Source organism: Rhinoraja longicauda, chromosome 29, assembly GCF_053455715.1.
Source record: "Rhinoraja longicauda isolate Sanriku21f chromosome 29, sRhiLon1.1, whole genome shotgun sequence".
Classification (NCBI taxonomy): domain Eukaryota; kingdom Metazoa; phylum Chordata; class Chondrichthyes; order Rajiformes; family Arhynchobatidae; genus Rhinoraja; species Rhinoraja longicauda.
The window spans coordinates 18,610,523-18,627,462 of record NC_135981.1 but is presented as its reverse complement, the minus strand read 5'-3'; the positions used below and the strand labels follow the sequence as shown (position 1 = coordinate 18,627,462).

The 16,940-nt window shown below is 43.4% G+C and overlaps 2 protein-coding genes across 3 annotated transcripts in view; both read right to left on the bottom strand.

Moving 5' to 3' along the window:
• Positions 1–1,868: 1,868 nt before the first annotated feature.
• On the bottom strand, positions 1,869–4,631 carry LOC144607587 (twist-related protein 2-like). The gene is made up of 2 exons (XM_078424505.1): positions 4,010–4,631; positions 1,869–3,182 (listed from the first exon to the last, which is right to left on the bottom strand). The coding sequence occupies exon 1, from the start codon at positions 4,498–4,500 to the stop codon at positions 4,027–4,029; it is 474 nt and encodes a 157-aa protein (XP_078280631.1). The 5' UTR covers positions 4,501–4,631; the 3' UTR covers positions 1,869–3,182; positions 4,010–4,026.
• A 9,409-nt stretch (positions 4,632–14,040) lies between these two features.
• The window catches only part of g6pc3 (glucose-6-phosphatase catalytic subunit 3), a 27,970-nt gene continuing 25,070 nt past the window's right edge, over positions 14,041–16,940 (bottom strand). For both annotated transcript variants that reach the window (XM_078424484.1, XM_078424483.1), the window contains exon 6: positions 14,041–16,416. In XM_078424484.1, coding sequence (XP_078280610.1) covers positions 16,047–16,416 — 370 coding nt within the window. In that variant the 3' untranslated portion in view covers positions 14,041–16,046. The remainder of the gene's footprint in view (positions 16,417–16,940) is intronic.

Here is a 16,940-nt window from a genome sequence, read left to right as displayed (position 1 = left end):
CAGTGCAGCACAGGAACAGGCCCTTCGGCCCGCAATGTTTGTGCCGAACATGATACCAAGGTAAACTGATCTCACCTGCCTGCACATGATCCATATCCTTCCGTTCCCTGCACATCTAAAAGCCTCAACACCCACTGTCGCATCTGCCACCACCACCCCCCCCTGGCAATGCGTTCCAGGCTCCCACCACACACTCTGTGTAAAAACTAATTTGCCCCTTTGCTATTTTGTTACATTTTAAAGAATAGAATCGGGCTCCACGCGATCAGCCACTTGGTTGTTAATCACAACCAGGGATTAGAAAACTCTTCACACTTGTCAGGACAATAGACAATAGACAATAGACAATAGGTGCAGGAGTAGGCCATTCAGCCCTTCGAGCCAGCACCGCCATTCAATGCGATCATGGCTGATCACTCTCAATCAGTACCCCGTCCTGCCTTCTCCCCATACCCCCTCACTCCGCTATCCTTAAGAGCTCTATCCAGCTCTCTCTTGAAAGCATCCAACGAACTGGCCTCCACTGCCTTCTGAGGCAGAGAATTCCACACCTTCACCACTCTCTGACTGAAAAAGTTCTTCCTCATCTCCGTTCTAAATGGCCTACCCCTTATTCTTAAACTGTGGCCCCTTGTTCTGGACTCCCCCAACATTGGGAACATGTTTCCTGCCTCTAATGTGTCCAATCCCCTAATTATCTTATATGTTTCAATAAGATCCCCCTCATCCTTCTAAATTCCAGTGTATACAAGCCCAATCGCTCCAGCCTTTCAACATACGACAGTCCCGCCATTCCGGAAATTAACCTAGTGAACCAACGCTGCACGCCCTCCATATCAAAAATATCCTTCCTCAAATTTGGAGGCCAAAACTGCACACAGTACTCCAGGTGCGGTCTCACCAGGGCCCGGTACAACTGTAGAAGGACCTCTTTTCTCCTATACTCAACTCCTCTTGTTACGAAGGCCAACATTCCAGGCAGGCACATGTTGGAAGGAAAGGTTCAGAAGCCTTGTGTTTGGGGGGAAATGTCTTCTCGTTATCCCAAAAGCTAGAATAGATAACCCAGTGTCCTTACAGTGGAGTTTTGGTGACTTTTGGCCAGGTGATTTTGATATTGATCAGATAAATAAATCAAATGCAATAAATCAAGAGGAAAGTAAAGGACTCGTTTTAGTTTGTGATTTTAGTGTATGATTTCGGAAACGTTAAACGTACATGCTATGATGTACACTGAAATCTGGGGTTGAGGGTGGGGGTGAAAGGAGCGAGGCTGTGTTCAACTCTGTTGATCTACAAGTGTGTTTTGAGACCTCGGTGTGAGTGAGCGAGGTTCTGTGTGTTTGGATGTGTTTTGGATTGCTACAGAGCAGGGAAACTGGAATTACACAAAGGGGGTCAGAGGAAGGAAACGAACCCGCTCCAGGTGTCGACTGGGGACTTTAAGCCTTCCCCACCTTACAAGAACCAGCTGAAAACAGAACATTGGCTGTTGTCAGAAGTGGAACAATTTATTAGCAGCAAAATGCACCAAAGGGCCACTCTGATCTCCAGAATCATCTCTATAATGGAGTCCTGTCACACAATATTATTGCGGCAAAGAACTGACCTGATTAACAAACAATAGTTGGGTTTGTATTAGAAGTGTTCTCCTTTATCAAATGTAACCATTAAAGCTTTTATTAAAAATACAAATTTACAAAGGAGAAGGAACCGTAGACTGCGCATTAAATAACCAATACTCTGCTGCGATCTTTTGAAAGCACTATTCCATTTTTATTGTACGCTTATTTCAAGTTATAAGAAAATTAAAAGCAAGTTTGAATTTTCTGTTAAAAAGGTAAATACGTCACAATGTTAAATCACTCGTGACTAAACTTTAGAGCATAATGCAAACATTGGAGAGAAATTGCAATTTTTGGAGAACCAATTAATTCTGCATTTTTAACACTGCATTGAATTCAGAGCTAAATCCAGTTTGGTAGTTCGCAGCGGACGGGTGCAGCATCGTTCTGTAAACCGAACTGCGTCCTTTCTCGCTCCTTCTGTTTGTATTATTGATCGCAAACCATCTGATTGAGGTTTAAACGTTTGTGTTGGGTGAATTCCTCTTCTTTGTCCCGCGTCCTCACGGGAACCAACGCAAGTCCCGCAGCACCTGCGCCACGAACTCGCCACCGCTCTTTCTCACTCACTAACTCATCGTCTGTTGGAAAGGGGCCACTCAGAGAAGAAATAGATTTTGGTAAAGCACTCAACAATGTTTTAAAATAACACGGCGTGTTGGTAAAGGGGATTTCTGGCAAAGTCGAGCCAATATGTGCCGCGTACTGAAGATTAAACCTGTACATTCTGTTCATGGGCTGAGATTGGGATGAAATTCATAGACGATGTTTCATAATTAAACTCTCGACATTCTACCTGTGTCGTTTTACGATTGTTTTCAGATCCTGAATCACTAATCCCAATTGTTTTTGTTTTTATTTTGAGGGGAGTGGTTCTAAATGTCAGAATCTTCAGATTCATTGAAAGTGGAACTTTAAAACATTTAAAACCTCGGGAACTGCTCTTCGTGGGGATGAAACTTAACAAGTCTATTCGAAGGGATCACCGGGTAAAACATATGGAAACGATATTTCTCTCAAACCTTATCCGCCATGAGTTTTTTTTTTGTTTAACTACTAAAGGCCCCACTCTCTGCCCCCAGGGAGCACGGAGTTTCCAAAATTCGATGCACAATATAAACAGAAATAAAATGGACGCAATATATGTGCGTTTATTACAAAACATAACGCCATAGAGCTTTCCTTAAAATAACAAGACGGTCGACGAAATTCGGAGCTCATTCTTCAGAAATAAAGTTCGGTTTCCAATTAAAATATAAAAAAATAATATTCTGAACTTCTGAGTTTATGTCTCTTTGTTTTCTCCCTTGTTAATCAAGACGGTTTCTCAGTCTGGCCACCCGATATACGGTGCGATTGATGCCTTGCAGACACATGCAAATAAATAGGTATGGAATCCACGGACCAATGTTGCCGGGTAACCCGGTGTGATTCTCGCTGTACCCACATCCGCAGCCCAGTATTTACGTGCCCTTGTCTTTTGATTTACACTCAGTTCATCTTTAAAAATGTTCTTGATGCGCTGGCGTAGAGTTCCCACGTAGCAAATCAATACACCTACAGTTCAAGAGAGAAAATGATAGGAATGATTGGACAAATAATACAATATCTGAAGTAAATAACAGCTTCCCAGACCCGCGCCTGGCACTTTTGAGGTGTTGCAGGCCTCGGTGGTAATAAAAGCGAATGTGGATGTTTTGTTGTTACACGAGGCATGCAAAGCAACAGCCGACGATTGCTTGGGTACAACAACACACATGTTTTGTTTAAAAAAAACCTTTGAGGGTGATCATGTTATTGAGAATCAGGAAAATGTGTTTGTTGTGTAGAGAGCGCGTTTTGGGTACCGGAGTTGAGTGTGTATGTGTGCGGATTAGAATGGAAGATTAACATTTCCTAAGATTTGGGATACGAGACACCAATGGGGACTGGGAACTTTTACTGTTGACTTAAACTTTCTTTCACGCTCTGGATTCAGACTCAATAAATAGCCGGGACAAGGGAGACTGCGGTCACCGGTGGGTTCCACATCGTGACCCTTCAAAGCCCCTTTTTGTACAAATACGATGAGGTGCGAAGGAAATGAAACACGGGGTGGGGGGGATAAATGTTACTCAAAAGTACAAGTAAGAGGGGAAATACAGGTTTGAAGGGGGCATTGGAAAAGTGAAAGGGGAACTGAACAGCATGAGGTCGGCATCATCTGGGAACGCTTGAAATTGAGATGAAAAGACCTCATTATTGTTAGGTATTTATTTAACCTCTTCTACGTGGCACGGGTTACACATGTCACTATCTTTCCGAACAGCTGCCTGTTTCGGTTATATAGTGGAAACAACGGGGCTATTTTGAAAACATCTCGACACCGAGTGCTACATATTTACCTGATTGACAGCAGACGCTAAGGGCCGGCAGACAAAGGCCAGGACTCTTCCATCCTCCACACTGAAAAGGCATAACTGAGTCTCTCGTGTGACAGATAACTGCAGCTCGTTACCTTGCTATCCATCTCGTCGTTCTGCAGAACTTGGTAAAGGAAGTCGATATACCTCGTGGCCAGTTTAAGAATCTGGATTTTACTGAGTTTATCTGAAGGCAAAGTGGGAATGATTTTGCGAAGAGTTGCAAATGCATCATTGAGGGACTGCGTCCTCTGACGCTCTCTCACGTTAGCCACGACTCTCTGGGTCTGTATGTCCTCTAAACTCTGCGCCAGAGGAGAGATCTTCATGCCTTTCTTCCCGGTGCTGGGTCTATGAGACCTTTGGCCCGAACGCCTCTTCCTGCCATTTCTCTTCTGCTGCGTGTCCTGTTCTCCCTCGCTGTTGCTTGAACTATCCACTGGAGAAAACGGAGAATTGGAATCCTCTTGCATATTGTGTTCAACCAAAGCCTCGAAGGTTGGCGTCAGCGAGCAGTGAAAGGAGACTGTAAACAGAAATAGTGAATTTGCAAAAATAAACAAACTTACAGATGTGCTTAGCAACTTTACTCCCAACGGTCCTTAATTCCTCTTTCTATCTTTCACTGGTTTCGTGGGGGTTTTAGCTTTCAAGATCCAAGTCAGGGCCCACATCCTGGGGAAGCTCAGAAATGATTGGGCCACATTCCCTCTAATGAGTGGGAGTATTCTGTTGGCAAACAGTGCTGAAAACACCCACTAACATCTGTATAAAATCAGCCTGCGGACCAACTCCCATTTTTTCCAAAGAATAAAGTTGATCTTAAAGGATATCTTAGTGGAATGTACTCGGCTACAAAACGTTTCATGTAACAAGACTTGCAAATTAACTAGTCCGGCGGTGGTTAATTCGAGAAGAATTCGCGATTCGGGAACAAAAGACGGAATGGTTACATTTTGACAAATCATAAATTCGGACTGTGAAGTATAATTTCTACTTGAAACTTAACCGCTTGGGTTGGTTGGTTGGACTCCGAATTTTAGGTTTTAAATGGTTGTAAGGTTGTAACCCGAAGATGCCGCGTTGAAAGAAGTAATGAAATGCTCTGTTTCTCACCTTCTACTGATTTTAAACATCTGGTTGAAATATGTTCATAAAAATCAATGCGCATTTTTTTTTCTGAATCAACTAATGAACGGTCCTACGAAAGTGCTGCATAACGGAACGACGCTCTGTTGCGAATTGTGTCTTTTAACTAAATATATACATATGTCACTTTTATTTGTTATTTTGCTAAATAGTGCGGATAGCGGCGCAGTACGAACGGAACATGCAAATGAACACGTACCGGGATTTTTCAGTCACAGAATTTCTTGCAGATCCTTCTTATTAAAATGGATTTAAAAATATGTAGAATTGTAACTAAGTTCTGCTTGCAGTGCTGCTGATTTAGATTTTTCAGTGATTTAGATTTAGCTGTCCTCCTTTACGGTCAAGCGTTCCTGGGGTATCGGCTCACCTCTCTGAAGATAACGGAGACGCAACAGACTGGGACAAAACCGCATGTAAAAGGTGGAATATTAACTTATTTAACTTTCCCCGGCTCCTTATGTTTTACTTGAGTTGAAAAAAAAAATCTTCGATTACCGCAAAGAGTACGCCAAAGTAATTTCAAGATATTCTAGGAAAAGTGTGATGTTTAAAAGTCACTAGACACACAATTATGCACAAGGAGGTTCGCCCATGACTTGTTGCAATGTTTGTAACTATCCGTGTTGTCTATGTGGGTCGGCGCGCCCCCTAGCGTCTTTCCGCAGACTTGCTGCCTCTGAGAATCAGAGGTGGCGACTAAAGGCTGAGGTTTGCATTTATTTATCACGATTCGGGGTCGTTTTGCAAAATGGGAGCGTAGTGATTGCTTTAGCATGGACAAGGTGATCAATCATGTCTCAATGGCCAAAGGCGGCCACTTTGGAGCTTTCATTGCAATAACCTTATTTTTGTTTGGGGGGGTTGGCCATAGTGGCAAGACAAGAGGTAGAGCTGCTGCCTCACAGCGTCAGAGACGCGGGTTCGATCGAGACCTCGGCTGCAGTGTGGAGTTTGCACGTTCTCTCCTGGACCCTGTGACAACATGGGCTTCCTCCGGGTGTCCCGGTTGCCCCACGCACCCCAGAGACGTGCGGCTTTGTAGGTTAATTTGCCTCTGTAAATTGTCCTTAAGTCTGTAGGGTGTGGCTGTGAAGGGTGGTATCACTTAGAAATATTGTGAACGGCCCAAATGGTCTGTTTCTCTGTTGTATCTTTCAATCGATCACTCAATCAATGGCAATCAGGACAGCTTGTCTTCCACAAGTGTCTTTGGAGGTCCTGAATGTTGCTCTAACCACTAATGTTGCCCTTTCTCACCACGCCCCCCCCCCAAAAAAACCCCCAAACCCCAACAACATTGAATTAACGCAAATTTAAAGGGGCAGGGTTAATGTTGCTTGCAAAGTTTTAACCGGTTTGAATGAAAACTAATACTAGTTGTTCTATCAAAATGGTTGGTTAGACCAATTGAGTTTTTTTTTTAACAAACACAGAGGAACTCAGTGGGTCAAATATTATCTGTACCCCTCATATCCCCACCCCTTTCCCTGTATCCACCTATAGCTTGCCTGGTCTTGTCCCACCCCCTCCTCTTTTCTTAGCTTTCTCCATTCACCCCAGCACCTCCCGCAGTCCCGCTATAGATAGTCTGAGGAAGTGTCCCAACCTGACACATGGCCTGTCTGTCCATGGCTTGCAGAGATGCCACCTGACCTGCAAGGTTACTTCGTGTCTCTTTTTGTAAATCAGCATCGGCCATTCCTTGTGTCTACATCTGTGGAGCAAATGGACAGATGACGCTTCGGATCAGGACCCTTCTTCAGAGCTTTATTAGGTCGATCTTCTTAAATGTGTGTTTAAAAAATGTTGTCCCACATAAATGTGTATGGTTTTATATGGGTCTGAAGAAGTGTCCCAACCCAAAATATCACCTGTTCATTCCCTCCACAGATGCCACCTAGCTCGCTGAGTTCCTCCAGCACTTTGTTTCTTGCTCAAGATTCCAGCATCTGCAGTTCCTTGTGTCTCAAATTTACTTTATTAGTTGGGTATTTAAGGATATTTTCAAATTCTGAACCGTGTTTAAAAAATGTAGTCTTTTTTAATTTAAGTTCCAATCTTTATTTCTCCTCTGATGGTAAACAATTGATCCCTGAATATTTGTGCATCTGCCGTTCTAGCTTTCTGCTACTTAAATCTGCAACTTTCTGAATCACTGATGAGTCACAAAATATCAACATACTTTTAATCTGACTGATGAATATGTCAAAGATTTTAAATTATGAATTATTTTCCTCTTTATTTTCATTTATTCCTTCAAATTGTATCAGGTGCAAAGAATATCACAGATTATTGGAATAGTTCACATCTTTTTCAGGGCTGCAGTTTATGTTTCTGAACAGAAATGTCATCCAAAGTCTGCCTTTCATTGATGTAGTTTTTGTAGGGAATCTATGCTGATAGGCCACTCGCAATGGAAAATATAACATTTAAATCAAAGGAAGTGTGAGAAATTGTCAACAAGGATTAAAAAAAAGAAGGATTTGCTGGAACTAAGCATTGAAGAAGTTCCTTTCCATCCAGAGATGCTCTCTCTTTTACTCAAGCATTTTGTGTCTACAAGAAGTTCCTTGAAGAAGTTGAAGCAGGAGCAGCCAAAGGTGACAGAATAAATCTAATGCCTTTGTTTTGTGTGAGTGTGACCTTTTGGCAGTACAACTATGCCCGTACAGAGCTTCTGCATCACAGATCCAGCAAGGGTTCAATCCTGATCTTGTTTGTCTGTGTAGGGTGTGCACCTTCTCCCTATGACCATCTGTGTTTCCAACAGGCGGACTGCTTTCCATCCACATCCTAAAGACGCATGTTGGAAAGCTAATTGAACTGTGAACCACTGCTGGTGTGTCGATGAGTCCTAGGATCTGGGGAAGTGGGGAGAATAAAGGTTTTAGATGGAACTGAGAAGCCAAGAGATGGAAAGGTCTAGGCATTCACCCTGTTGTCAGTCACTCTTGCAATCCTGTCACAATTTGTAAATCAGTCTGCAGAGGATGAAATCATGTAATGCTCCTTTAGAAGCATTGCAGACCAACATGGGCCAATGGTACCCTGGGATTGTCAGTTATAAGGTACCTCTGGGACAATAGTATCTTAATGTGTACCTGGGAGTTGTCTAAATTCTTGGGCCTTTCCCCTCCAGGAATCACAGTCCCTAACTTCACGATCTTCTCGTAATCCATGGACTAGGGGAGTCATTGGATGACACAGTGGTGCAACTGGTAGAGCTACTTCCTCACTGATCCAGTGGCCCAGTTTAAATCATGATCTCCAGCGCTACGGTACGGTAGCGCAGCGGTAGAGTTGCTGCTTTACAGCGAATGCAACTCAGGTTCGATCCTGACTACGGGTGCTGCACTGTAAGGAGTTTGTACGTTCTCCCCGTGACCTGCGTGGGTTTTCTCCGAGATCTTCGGTTTCCTCCCACGCTCCAAAGACGTACAGGTATGTAGGTTAATTGGCTGGGTAAATGTAAAAATTGTCCCTAGTGGGTGTAGGATAGTGTTAATGTACGGGGATCACTGGGCGGCACGGACTTGGAGGGCCAAAAAGGCCTGTTTCCGGCTGTATATATATGATATGATACCTGTGTAGAGATTGCATGTCCTCCATGTAACTCAAATTTCACTGTACCTTAACTGGTACATGTGACAATAAACTGGCCTTGAAACCTTGAAACCTTGACTGCATGAACTTCCTCCTGGTTCGCCGATATGGATCACGTGCAGGCAGAGGAGATTAGTTTAATCTGGCATCATGTTCGGCATGGAGCTTCTGGTGTTCAAATCTCACCAATTTCTTCAGTCTCCCAGAATCGCATCTCAGCAAGAGAGCTCAGTCCAAGAATAGAGAATGTAATTGGTTAAAAAAATCCTATTAAATTTATTTAAGTGTTCACAGAATACTCTATGTCTATTAAAAAAATAGCGAAAATAGAATGGTAATTTTAAAAATGTACTAGACCAAGTGGACCCGTTGGGCCCAAACCTCTCCTGCATTGGTGCAGCACCCTCTCCTCTCCCCTCCCCCACCCCTCCATCCCCCTCAACCCCTCTTATCCTCCCTCCCTCCCTCCCTCCCTCCCTAGGAGATAGATTTAAACTTTAAAATGTGAATATCTTTAAAAATATAGCACCGATTTCAATGAAAAGTCTTCCATTCGCACCAAAGGGATGATGGTGAGTAAGGTGGGCCTAAAATTGTCACGCTATCATGTACCGTTTTGGCTGTAGTTCAGGAACAAACAAACAAACAAACGAGAGTTTTAGTATATGGATATTTTCAGGAATTTTATTTATATAAAAGTGACAGCATTAAATTTGTAATTCACATCCACACAAATTTTCAGTGAAACAGAAACACTTTTATTTCTGCAGCGGGTAGAGCTGCTGCTCAGCGCTAGAGACCCAAGTTCGATCCTGACCTCGGGCGCTGTTAGTGTGGCCAGGTGAGTCTCCTCATGTGCTCCGGCTTCCTCCCACACCCCAAAAATTAATCCCAATAGTTTAATTCGCCTCTGTAAAATTGCTCCGAAGATCTAGGGAGTGGATGAGAGAGCAGGGTAACATTGAACCAGTGTAAACGTGGACTCACTGGTCTGTTTCCATTATCTTTAAATTAAACTTTTGTAGTTTGCAGGAGAACTGCTTGATATAGCAAATATTGTACAATTGGGCTGAACTTACCTATAGACTAAAAGTGTAATCATTGGCAGTGTTAGATGAATCTGTCAAAGTCAAGTACATGAGGCATCAATGAAGTTTTGTTTCAATTAAGCTGTGCCATTTGTTAAAGATTTGATGTGATCTTGAGCAACTCTATTGTGTACTTTTGATTAATATCTGGCCTGTGGGTAACAGAACCTCACACTTTATTTGTAATAACTGCACGTTTAATTGTCCACTGCAGATCTGTTGAGGCTCACCAGCTCGACATGTTTATAGGAACTTTGATGCAAACTTTTGACCAAAGTTTCACAAGCAGTATGAATTCATTTGTTTGTATGCATATGTCTAGATATTGGATTCAGTTTACTTTTGTGCTAACATATTTAGTGTTGGTGCTAACACATTGCTTGTGCCAATTCAATCCACTGCAAAAATCATAAAATTGGCCAAAATACAGACCAAAGCTAAATTGAGGGTTTACAGGCACCAAATTGGCATTTGTACAATTCCTAAATGAGCCTTGGGTTTGTCTCAGTTCCTGGCCCTTTGTTGTCTATAACTTTAAAAAAGGGTGTTAGACCTCAATGTCACAATCCCCATGAAAGCCACACAGCAATAGCACTGTCGGCTGTAGAGGACACAAAGACTTGCGTGCAAGGGAGACAGGTCCACATGCACTTTAAAGGACAATGTTGTGGACAGTGAGATTACGTGCCAGTAGGGAGATCCTCTGTGTTGAGACCAAGACATCTACTGAAGGGAGCGCCTGGCAGAAGACAGACTCATTAAGGTAAGGAGACCTGCAGGGGGTCTCAGTGGGTCAGGCAACAGCTCTGAGGAAAATGGAATGATAATGTTTTGGGTCGAGACCCTTGAAATAGAGATAAAGCAGGGAAACAGGCTCTTCGGCCTATCGAGTCCACACTGACCATCGATCATCCATTTACACTAGTTCTATATTATCCCACTTTCTCATCCACTCTCTACACACTAGGGGGGCAATTTCCAAAGGCCAATTAACAGACAAATGCCTGATTTTGGGATGTGGCGGGACACTGGAGCACCTGGAGGAAACCCACGCAGTCACAGGGAGAACATGTAAACTCCGCACAGACAGCACCCTTGGTCAGGATCTAACCCGGTCTCTGGCGCTGTAAGGCACCTCCACCTGGATTGAAAAGGTAGAGGGTAAGCAACCAGTATAAAGAGATGCGAGGAGGGGTGGAGCAAGAGGTGGCATGCAATAGGTGGATACAAATGGCTTAGTGACCGCGTGGGTTTTCTCCGGGTGCTCTGGTTTCCTCCCACATTCCAAAGGCATGCAGGTTTGTAGATTAATTGACCAGTAAAATTGTAAATTGTCCCTAGTGTATAGGATAGTGCTAGCGTACAGGGTGATCGCTGGTCGGCGCAGACTCGCCAAAGGGCCTGTTTCCGTGCTCTATTTGTAAAGTCTAAAGGTGTGAGAGATCGATTAGCAGATGGAGTCAGGTGGAGGAGGGAAGGGTGGAACAAGTGACAGAGGCTCGGTGATGAGTGGAACCACAGTACCCTTCTCCAGCAGCGAGACTGCTTACACACCAGGGAGATACAGGAATGGATATATCCTCACAAGATATGTCAGTGTCATTGTTCAGATCTGACGGGGGAAATCCTCACAAGATATTTTACCTAGAGGTCTGGGTTTGCTAAACCAGATGCCTCTCAACAGGCAGAAATAACACAAGCTAACTAGTATAGATATACATTTATTTGTTTAAATCAATTACGACAAAATGGCTGTACCTCGAACATTACAATCACAATAAAACTTTATTAGCCAAGTATGTTTTGCAACATACGAGGAACTTCATTTGCAGTAGTCATAACAGTAAAAAGCAACAGGACACAAAAAATACATTTTAACATGAACATCCACCACAGTGACTCCTCCACATTCCTCACTGTGATGGAAGGTGAAAAACAGTTCAATCTCTCCCTTCTTTGTCCTCCAGCGGTCGGGGGCCTCTAACCTTCCGTTGACGGGATGATCTTGACTCCCGTAGCCAGCGGCGAGCCTTCCTCATCGGGGCGATCAAGCTCCTGCATCGGGGGGGTCTCAGCTCCCCCGTGCCGGCGATCTACCCCGGGTCGGGACCAGTCGAACCTCGTGCAGCTTTTGGAGCTCCCGACCGGTCTCAACCCGAGACTGTGAGCTCCGACGTTAAGGTCCGCAGGCTGCATTGGAGCGTCGATCCCAAGCAAGGGATCGCAGGCTCAGATGATAAGTCCACGCCCCCGCGGGGACTCAAGGTCAGTCCCAGTCAAGACCTCCAGCTCCGTGATGTTAGGCCGCAGAGCGACAGAGATACGATCCGGAAAACAATCGCATCTCCGGCAAGGTAAGAGATAGAAAAAAAAGTTTCCCCCTCCCCCACCCCCCACGTAAAACAAACCAGAGAACATTTACACAAACTTTAAAAACTTACCAAAAATAACAAAAAGAGTTTGAAAAGTTCAGACTGTAGGCGAGGCAGCCATCATGCGGCGCCCCCTGGTACCTGATCCCCTTCCACAGATGCTGCCTGACCCATTGACTGTTTCCAGCAATTTTCTGTTTAGTTATTCACCTGTGTTTTGCTCACTGCCGGTGCAGCTGCAAAGAGGGATGTGAGGGATATTTACGTGTGATCTGGGCTCCTAGTCTTGTACTATGTTGATGGTGACAATTGGTGTGTGAAGAGGGTCACTTGGCTGCACTGGGAACTTTGCTTTAACAGAATCTTAAGGAGCATTATTGTCAGGAGGATCCCTTAACCTGTGCCCATTGTGCTTTCCATCTGTTAGTGGGACATGTTCTTCATAGTAAGTGATGGGTGTCTGCATTGCACGGCCAGGGGTGGTGGTGGAGGGAGATATGATAGTGGCATTTACAAGGCTTTTAGTACATGGATATACAGGGAAAGAAGGGATAAGGATCAATGAAGGTAGAGGAGTTTGATCTTCTACAGCATCATGTTTGGCACAAACCTTGTGGGCCAAATGGTCTGTTTCTGTGCTGTACTGGAATGCACTGCCTGCATGATAATGGCATTTAAGAGGATTTGAGTTATGCAGGAAATGGAGGGGTATGGATCATGTGCAGGCAGAGGATATTAGTGTAACTTGGCATCATGTTCAGCGTGGACATTGTGGTTTGAAGGCCTGTTCCTGTGCAGCACTGTTCTATGAGAGGCAAGGCTGCAGATATTGAGCAGGGGAGAATCCCAGGAGCTTTCCTTTTCTTCCTGGTCTCCATACATCTGCTGCCCTCCAGGTTCCACCTCATGGCCCTCAGGGTTTTTGTGAGATTGTGCAGCACGAGGTGTGCGATGAAGTCTCTACATGTTTGCAAAGTATTACCGTGCAAATCTGGACTGATGCAGCAATGGAGTCTCGGCTCGAGAAGACCAATGGTGTTTTACATCCTTACCCTAGTTCCTGAATGGTTTTCAATGTATCTATGCTCAGCTGCTGTGGTAATAAGAATGTACTAGTATGAGTAACCATGGGCAGCAGAGTGGCGCAGCTGGTAGAACTGCTGCCTCACAGTGCCAGAGACCTGTGCTCGATCCTGCCCTCGGGTGCTGTTTGTGTGGAGTTTGCATGTTCTCCCTGTGACTGTGGGTTTCATCCAAGTGCTCTACCTATGGATAGCACATGGAATGTCCGGTCCAATTTCACAGTTTAGACTTTCCTTTAGAGATACAGTGCAGAAACAGGCCCTTCAGCCCACCGACTCCACAACAACCAGTGATCCCTGTACACTGACACTATCCTCCACACTAGGTCAATTTTAACAAAGCCAATTAACCTACAAACCTGTACGTCTTTGGAATGCACGAGGAAACCGGAGCACCCGGAGAAAATCCACGCAGGTCACAGGGAGACGTATAAACTCCGTACAGACAGCACCCGTAGTCAGGATCAAACCCAGGTCTCTGGAGCTGTAAGGCAGCAACTCTATCACTTTGCCGTCCTAGTTGGTATGATTTCACCTAGAAACGATTGCCAGCATGGGCCACTGATAGGAAAATCATATTTTATATACTTAGCCGTTTGAAAATCAGTCACTATGCTATCTAATTTCTTGGATAGAAATTCTCATGCATCACAAAAAAAATCAATGTCATTCTTTTCCTTTCAAGCTGTTTTTAATTTTCTTCAACAATTTGTTTTGCAGGTAGAATTATAATAATTTACTTAAATTACAATGAGCAGAAAAAAAAATATTCATCACGAAGTCCAATCATGCAAAATAAATAAAATATGAGTGATTAGAAAACTTCTAAAAGAGTGGATTTTAATACAGTACTTGCGCAAAGAATACTATGGTAACCAATATTTAATTTTCCAAGCATATTCAATGATTCAAATCCACATGATGGAACTACGGACGGGAGACTCGCAAATGTAACTCAAATGTACTTCAAAACGTGAGGGAGAAAACAGAAAGAACAGGCCAGCTCCATATCTGTCATAGGGCAAATGTTAGAAGCTTCCTAAAGGTAAAGTCAATAGGGTTTTGTGAATGGGAAACCATGTTTGGCCAATGTATCAGGGTTCTTTGGTGAGGAAAACATTCGGTGGATACTGGTGCACATACTATACTTTAAAGAGACAACAACTGGTGCACCTCCGCTATTCTGTTTATTAATGTTTATGTTTATTAATGTTTATTGGAGTTTATTAATGATGTGGATGAAGGCAGGTTTTGAAATATGAATGGTAAATCTACCATTGATACAAAGTTACATCAGAAAGTAAGTTGTGAAGAGAGCATAAGGGATATAGACTGGTTCAATGAGTGGACCACAAATCTGGCAAATGGATTAGATTGTGGGAAAATGGAAAATTGTCAATTTTGGCAGGGAAAATGTAAAGACGTTTATCTAAGAACATTTTTCTAAAGAACGGGAACTGAGTATTGTAGAATATGATCCACAAAGGATGGAGATGCAGATACAGCCAATAATTTGGAAAGATTGTTATTTTTTATTGCTAAGGGAAATTAATATAAAAGTATGATTTCACCTAGAAACACGATGTCTAGGGATAGCATACTGTTGGGTAGCATCACAACTTGGTTTGGGAACAGCTCTGCCCAAAACCATAAGAAATTGTAGAGGGAAGTAGATGTTGACAGTCCATCACATAGACATGTTGTTAGGCAGCAGCTCTTCCAGCTGCCCCATCGCCAAGAAGAGTGATTTATTTTCACTCTCTGCGGGTTGTGGATCTTTTGAACTCTTTTTCTCAAAGGACATTGGAAGCAGTGCCGTTCAATAATTTGAGGGCAGTTAGTTGGATACTTGATGAGCAAGTGAGTGAAATGTTACCACTGGTGCATTGGAATGCAGAGCTAAGGTTACAATCAGATCTGCGTGATTTTATTGAACGGTGGAGTTCGCTTGAGCAGCTATGTGGTCTATTCCTAATGTAGTTCTGTTTTGATTCAATAATCATCTTATCCCAAACAACAATGAAGATATGAACAGAAGCTAGAAGAACGGGATAAAGTAACCAAAAATCCAGTGTGGTCTTATTTGGCAGTAACATATTAACTTTAAATATAGACATATGATTGTCTTCGCTAACTAGATTGAGGATACAGTGGGAAAATTTACACAGCAGCATTAACATAAAGTACTTTGTGCGAGAAAGGTCAGAAAGGCAGAGAAATAGGAAGTGATCAGCAGAAGGAGAGGAAGGTCAACAATACATTTGCAATGGAAGGATTTCCAGAGTGACCAATATCTTTGTAAACTAAGTTGACACACCATACACAGAACAGTGCAGCTGAAGAACAGATACTTTAGCCTACAATGTCTGTGCCATAATGATGGGAAGTAGTCAGGTAGATGCTTCTCGTTATTTAGGACAGCTGTAAGTTAGAACTATCTGTAACTTATGCCCCCAAACAGTATTGGTCAATGCAAGAACATCCAAACATTAAAAAAAATAACACAAAGTGTTGGAGTAATTCAGCAGGTCAGGCTGCATCTCTGGAGAACATGGATAGGTGACATTTTGGGTTGGAATCTTTCTTCAGACCTTCTTCTGTTTTTGACATCCAAACTGTTTGTCCTTGATTCAGATCAGCACTCAATACTAAGGAGGCATTGGGAGGTGAATTAGTATTAGTAATGTGTCTGGGGAAGGCTGAACCATTTTTAAATAACTATTTAAAGCTGCTTTTGTTTCCGAGTTGGCTGAATTAGAAAAATGGAATGGACCAGCCACGGGATAATAGCAATCACCAAAATGGGAACAAATGCATTCTTCAGGTAGAACAGAACATAAAACAGGATGGTGGAGTACTTTGGCAGTGGAACCCGATCCATTATCTGAATGATGAGCTCAGAGAGTGCAATGCAGACTGCTTTCACCTTCCACGTCATCTTCCACCCCAGTGTGCTGGCGTATAATGGTGAGCAGAGTCCGATGCCAAGTCCGAGGATTGTCCCTGCATCCCGGCTCAGTGAAGAGAATGGTGCCGTGTCCAGTCGGATCCATTCAGGTCTGGCACACCACTTGGTAGCAAGTGAAATTGTCCTAGAACACCCAAGAGTAAATTATTTACAAAAGAGCCTGTGCTTTATTTGTAGTAAATACATTGAACAAGTACTTTAGTTTGTAACAGGTATCATGGAGCATTGCTGTATTAGAGGTATAGAGTTATACAGTGTGGAAACGGGACCTTCAGTCCAACTTGCATATGCTGACCAACATGCTCCATCTACACTAGTTTCCACTTGCCTGCGTTTGGCCAATATCTCTCTAAACCTTTCATAGAAACATAGAAAATAGGTGCAGGAGTAGGCCATTCGGCCCTTCGAGCCTGCACCACCATTCAATATGATCATGGCTGATCATCCAGCTCAGTAACCTGTACCTGCCTTCTCTCCATACCCCCTGATCCCTTTAGCCACAAGGGCCACATCTAACTCCCTCTTAAATATAGCCAATGAACTGGCCTCAACTACCTTCTGTGGCAGAGAATTCCATAGACTCACCACTCTCTGTGTGAAGAAATGTTTTCTCATCTCGGTCCTAAAAGACTTCCCCCTTATCCTTAA

Bases quoted from the DNA above. Each gene is read 5' to 3' on its own strand.
- LOC144607587 (XM_078424505.1), bottom strand. From the start codon at position 4,500: ATGCAAGAGGATTCCAATTCTCCGTTTTCTCCAGTGGATAGTTCAAGC.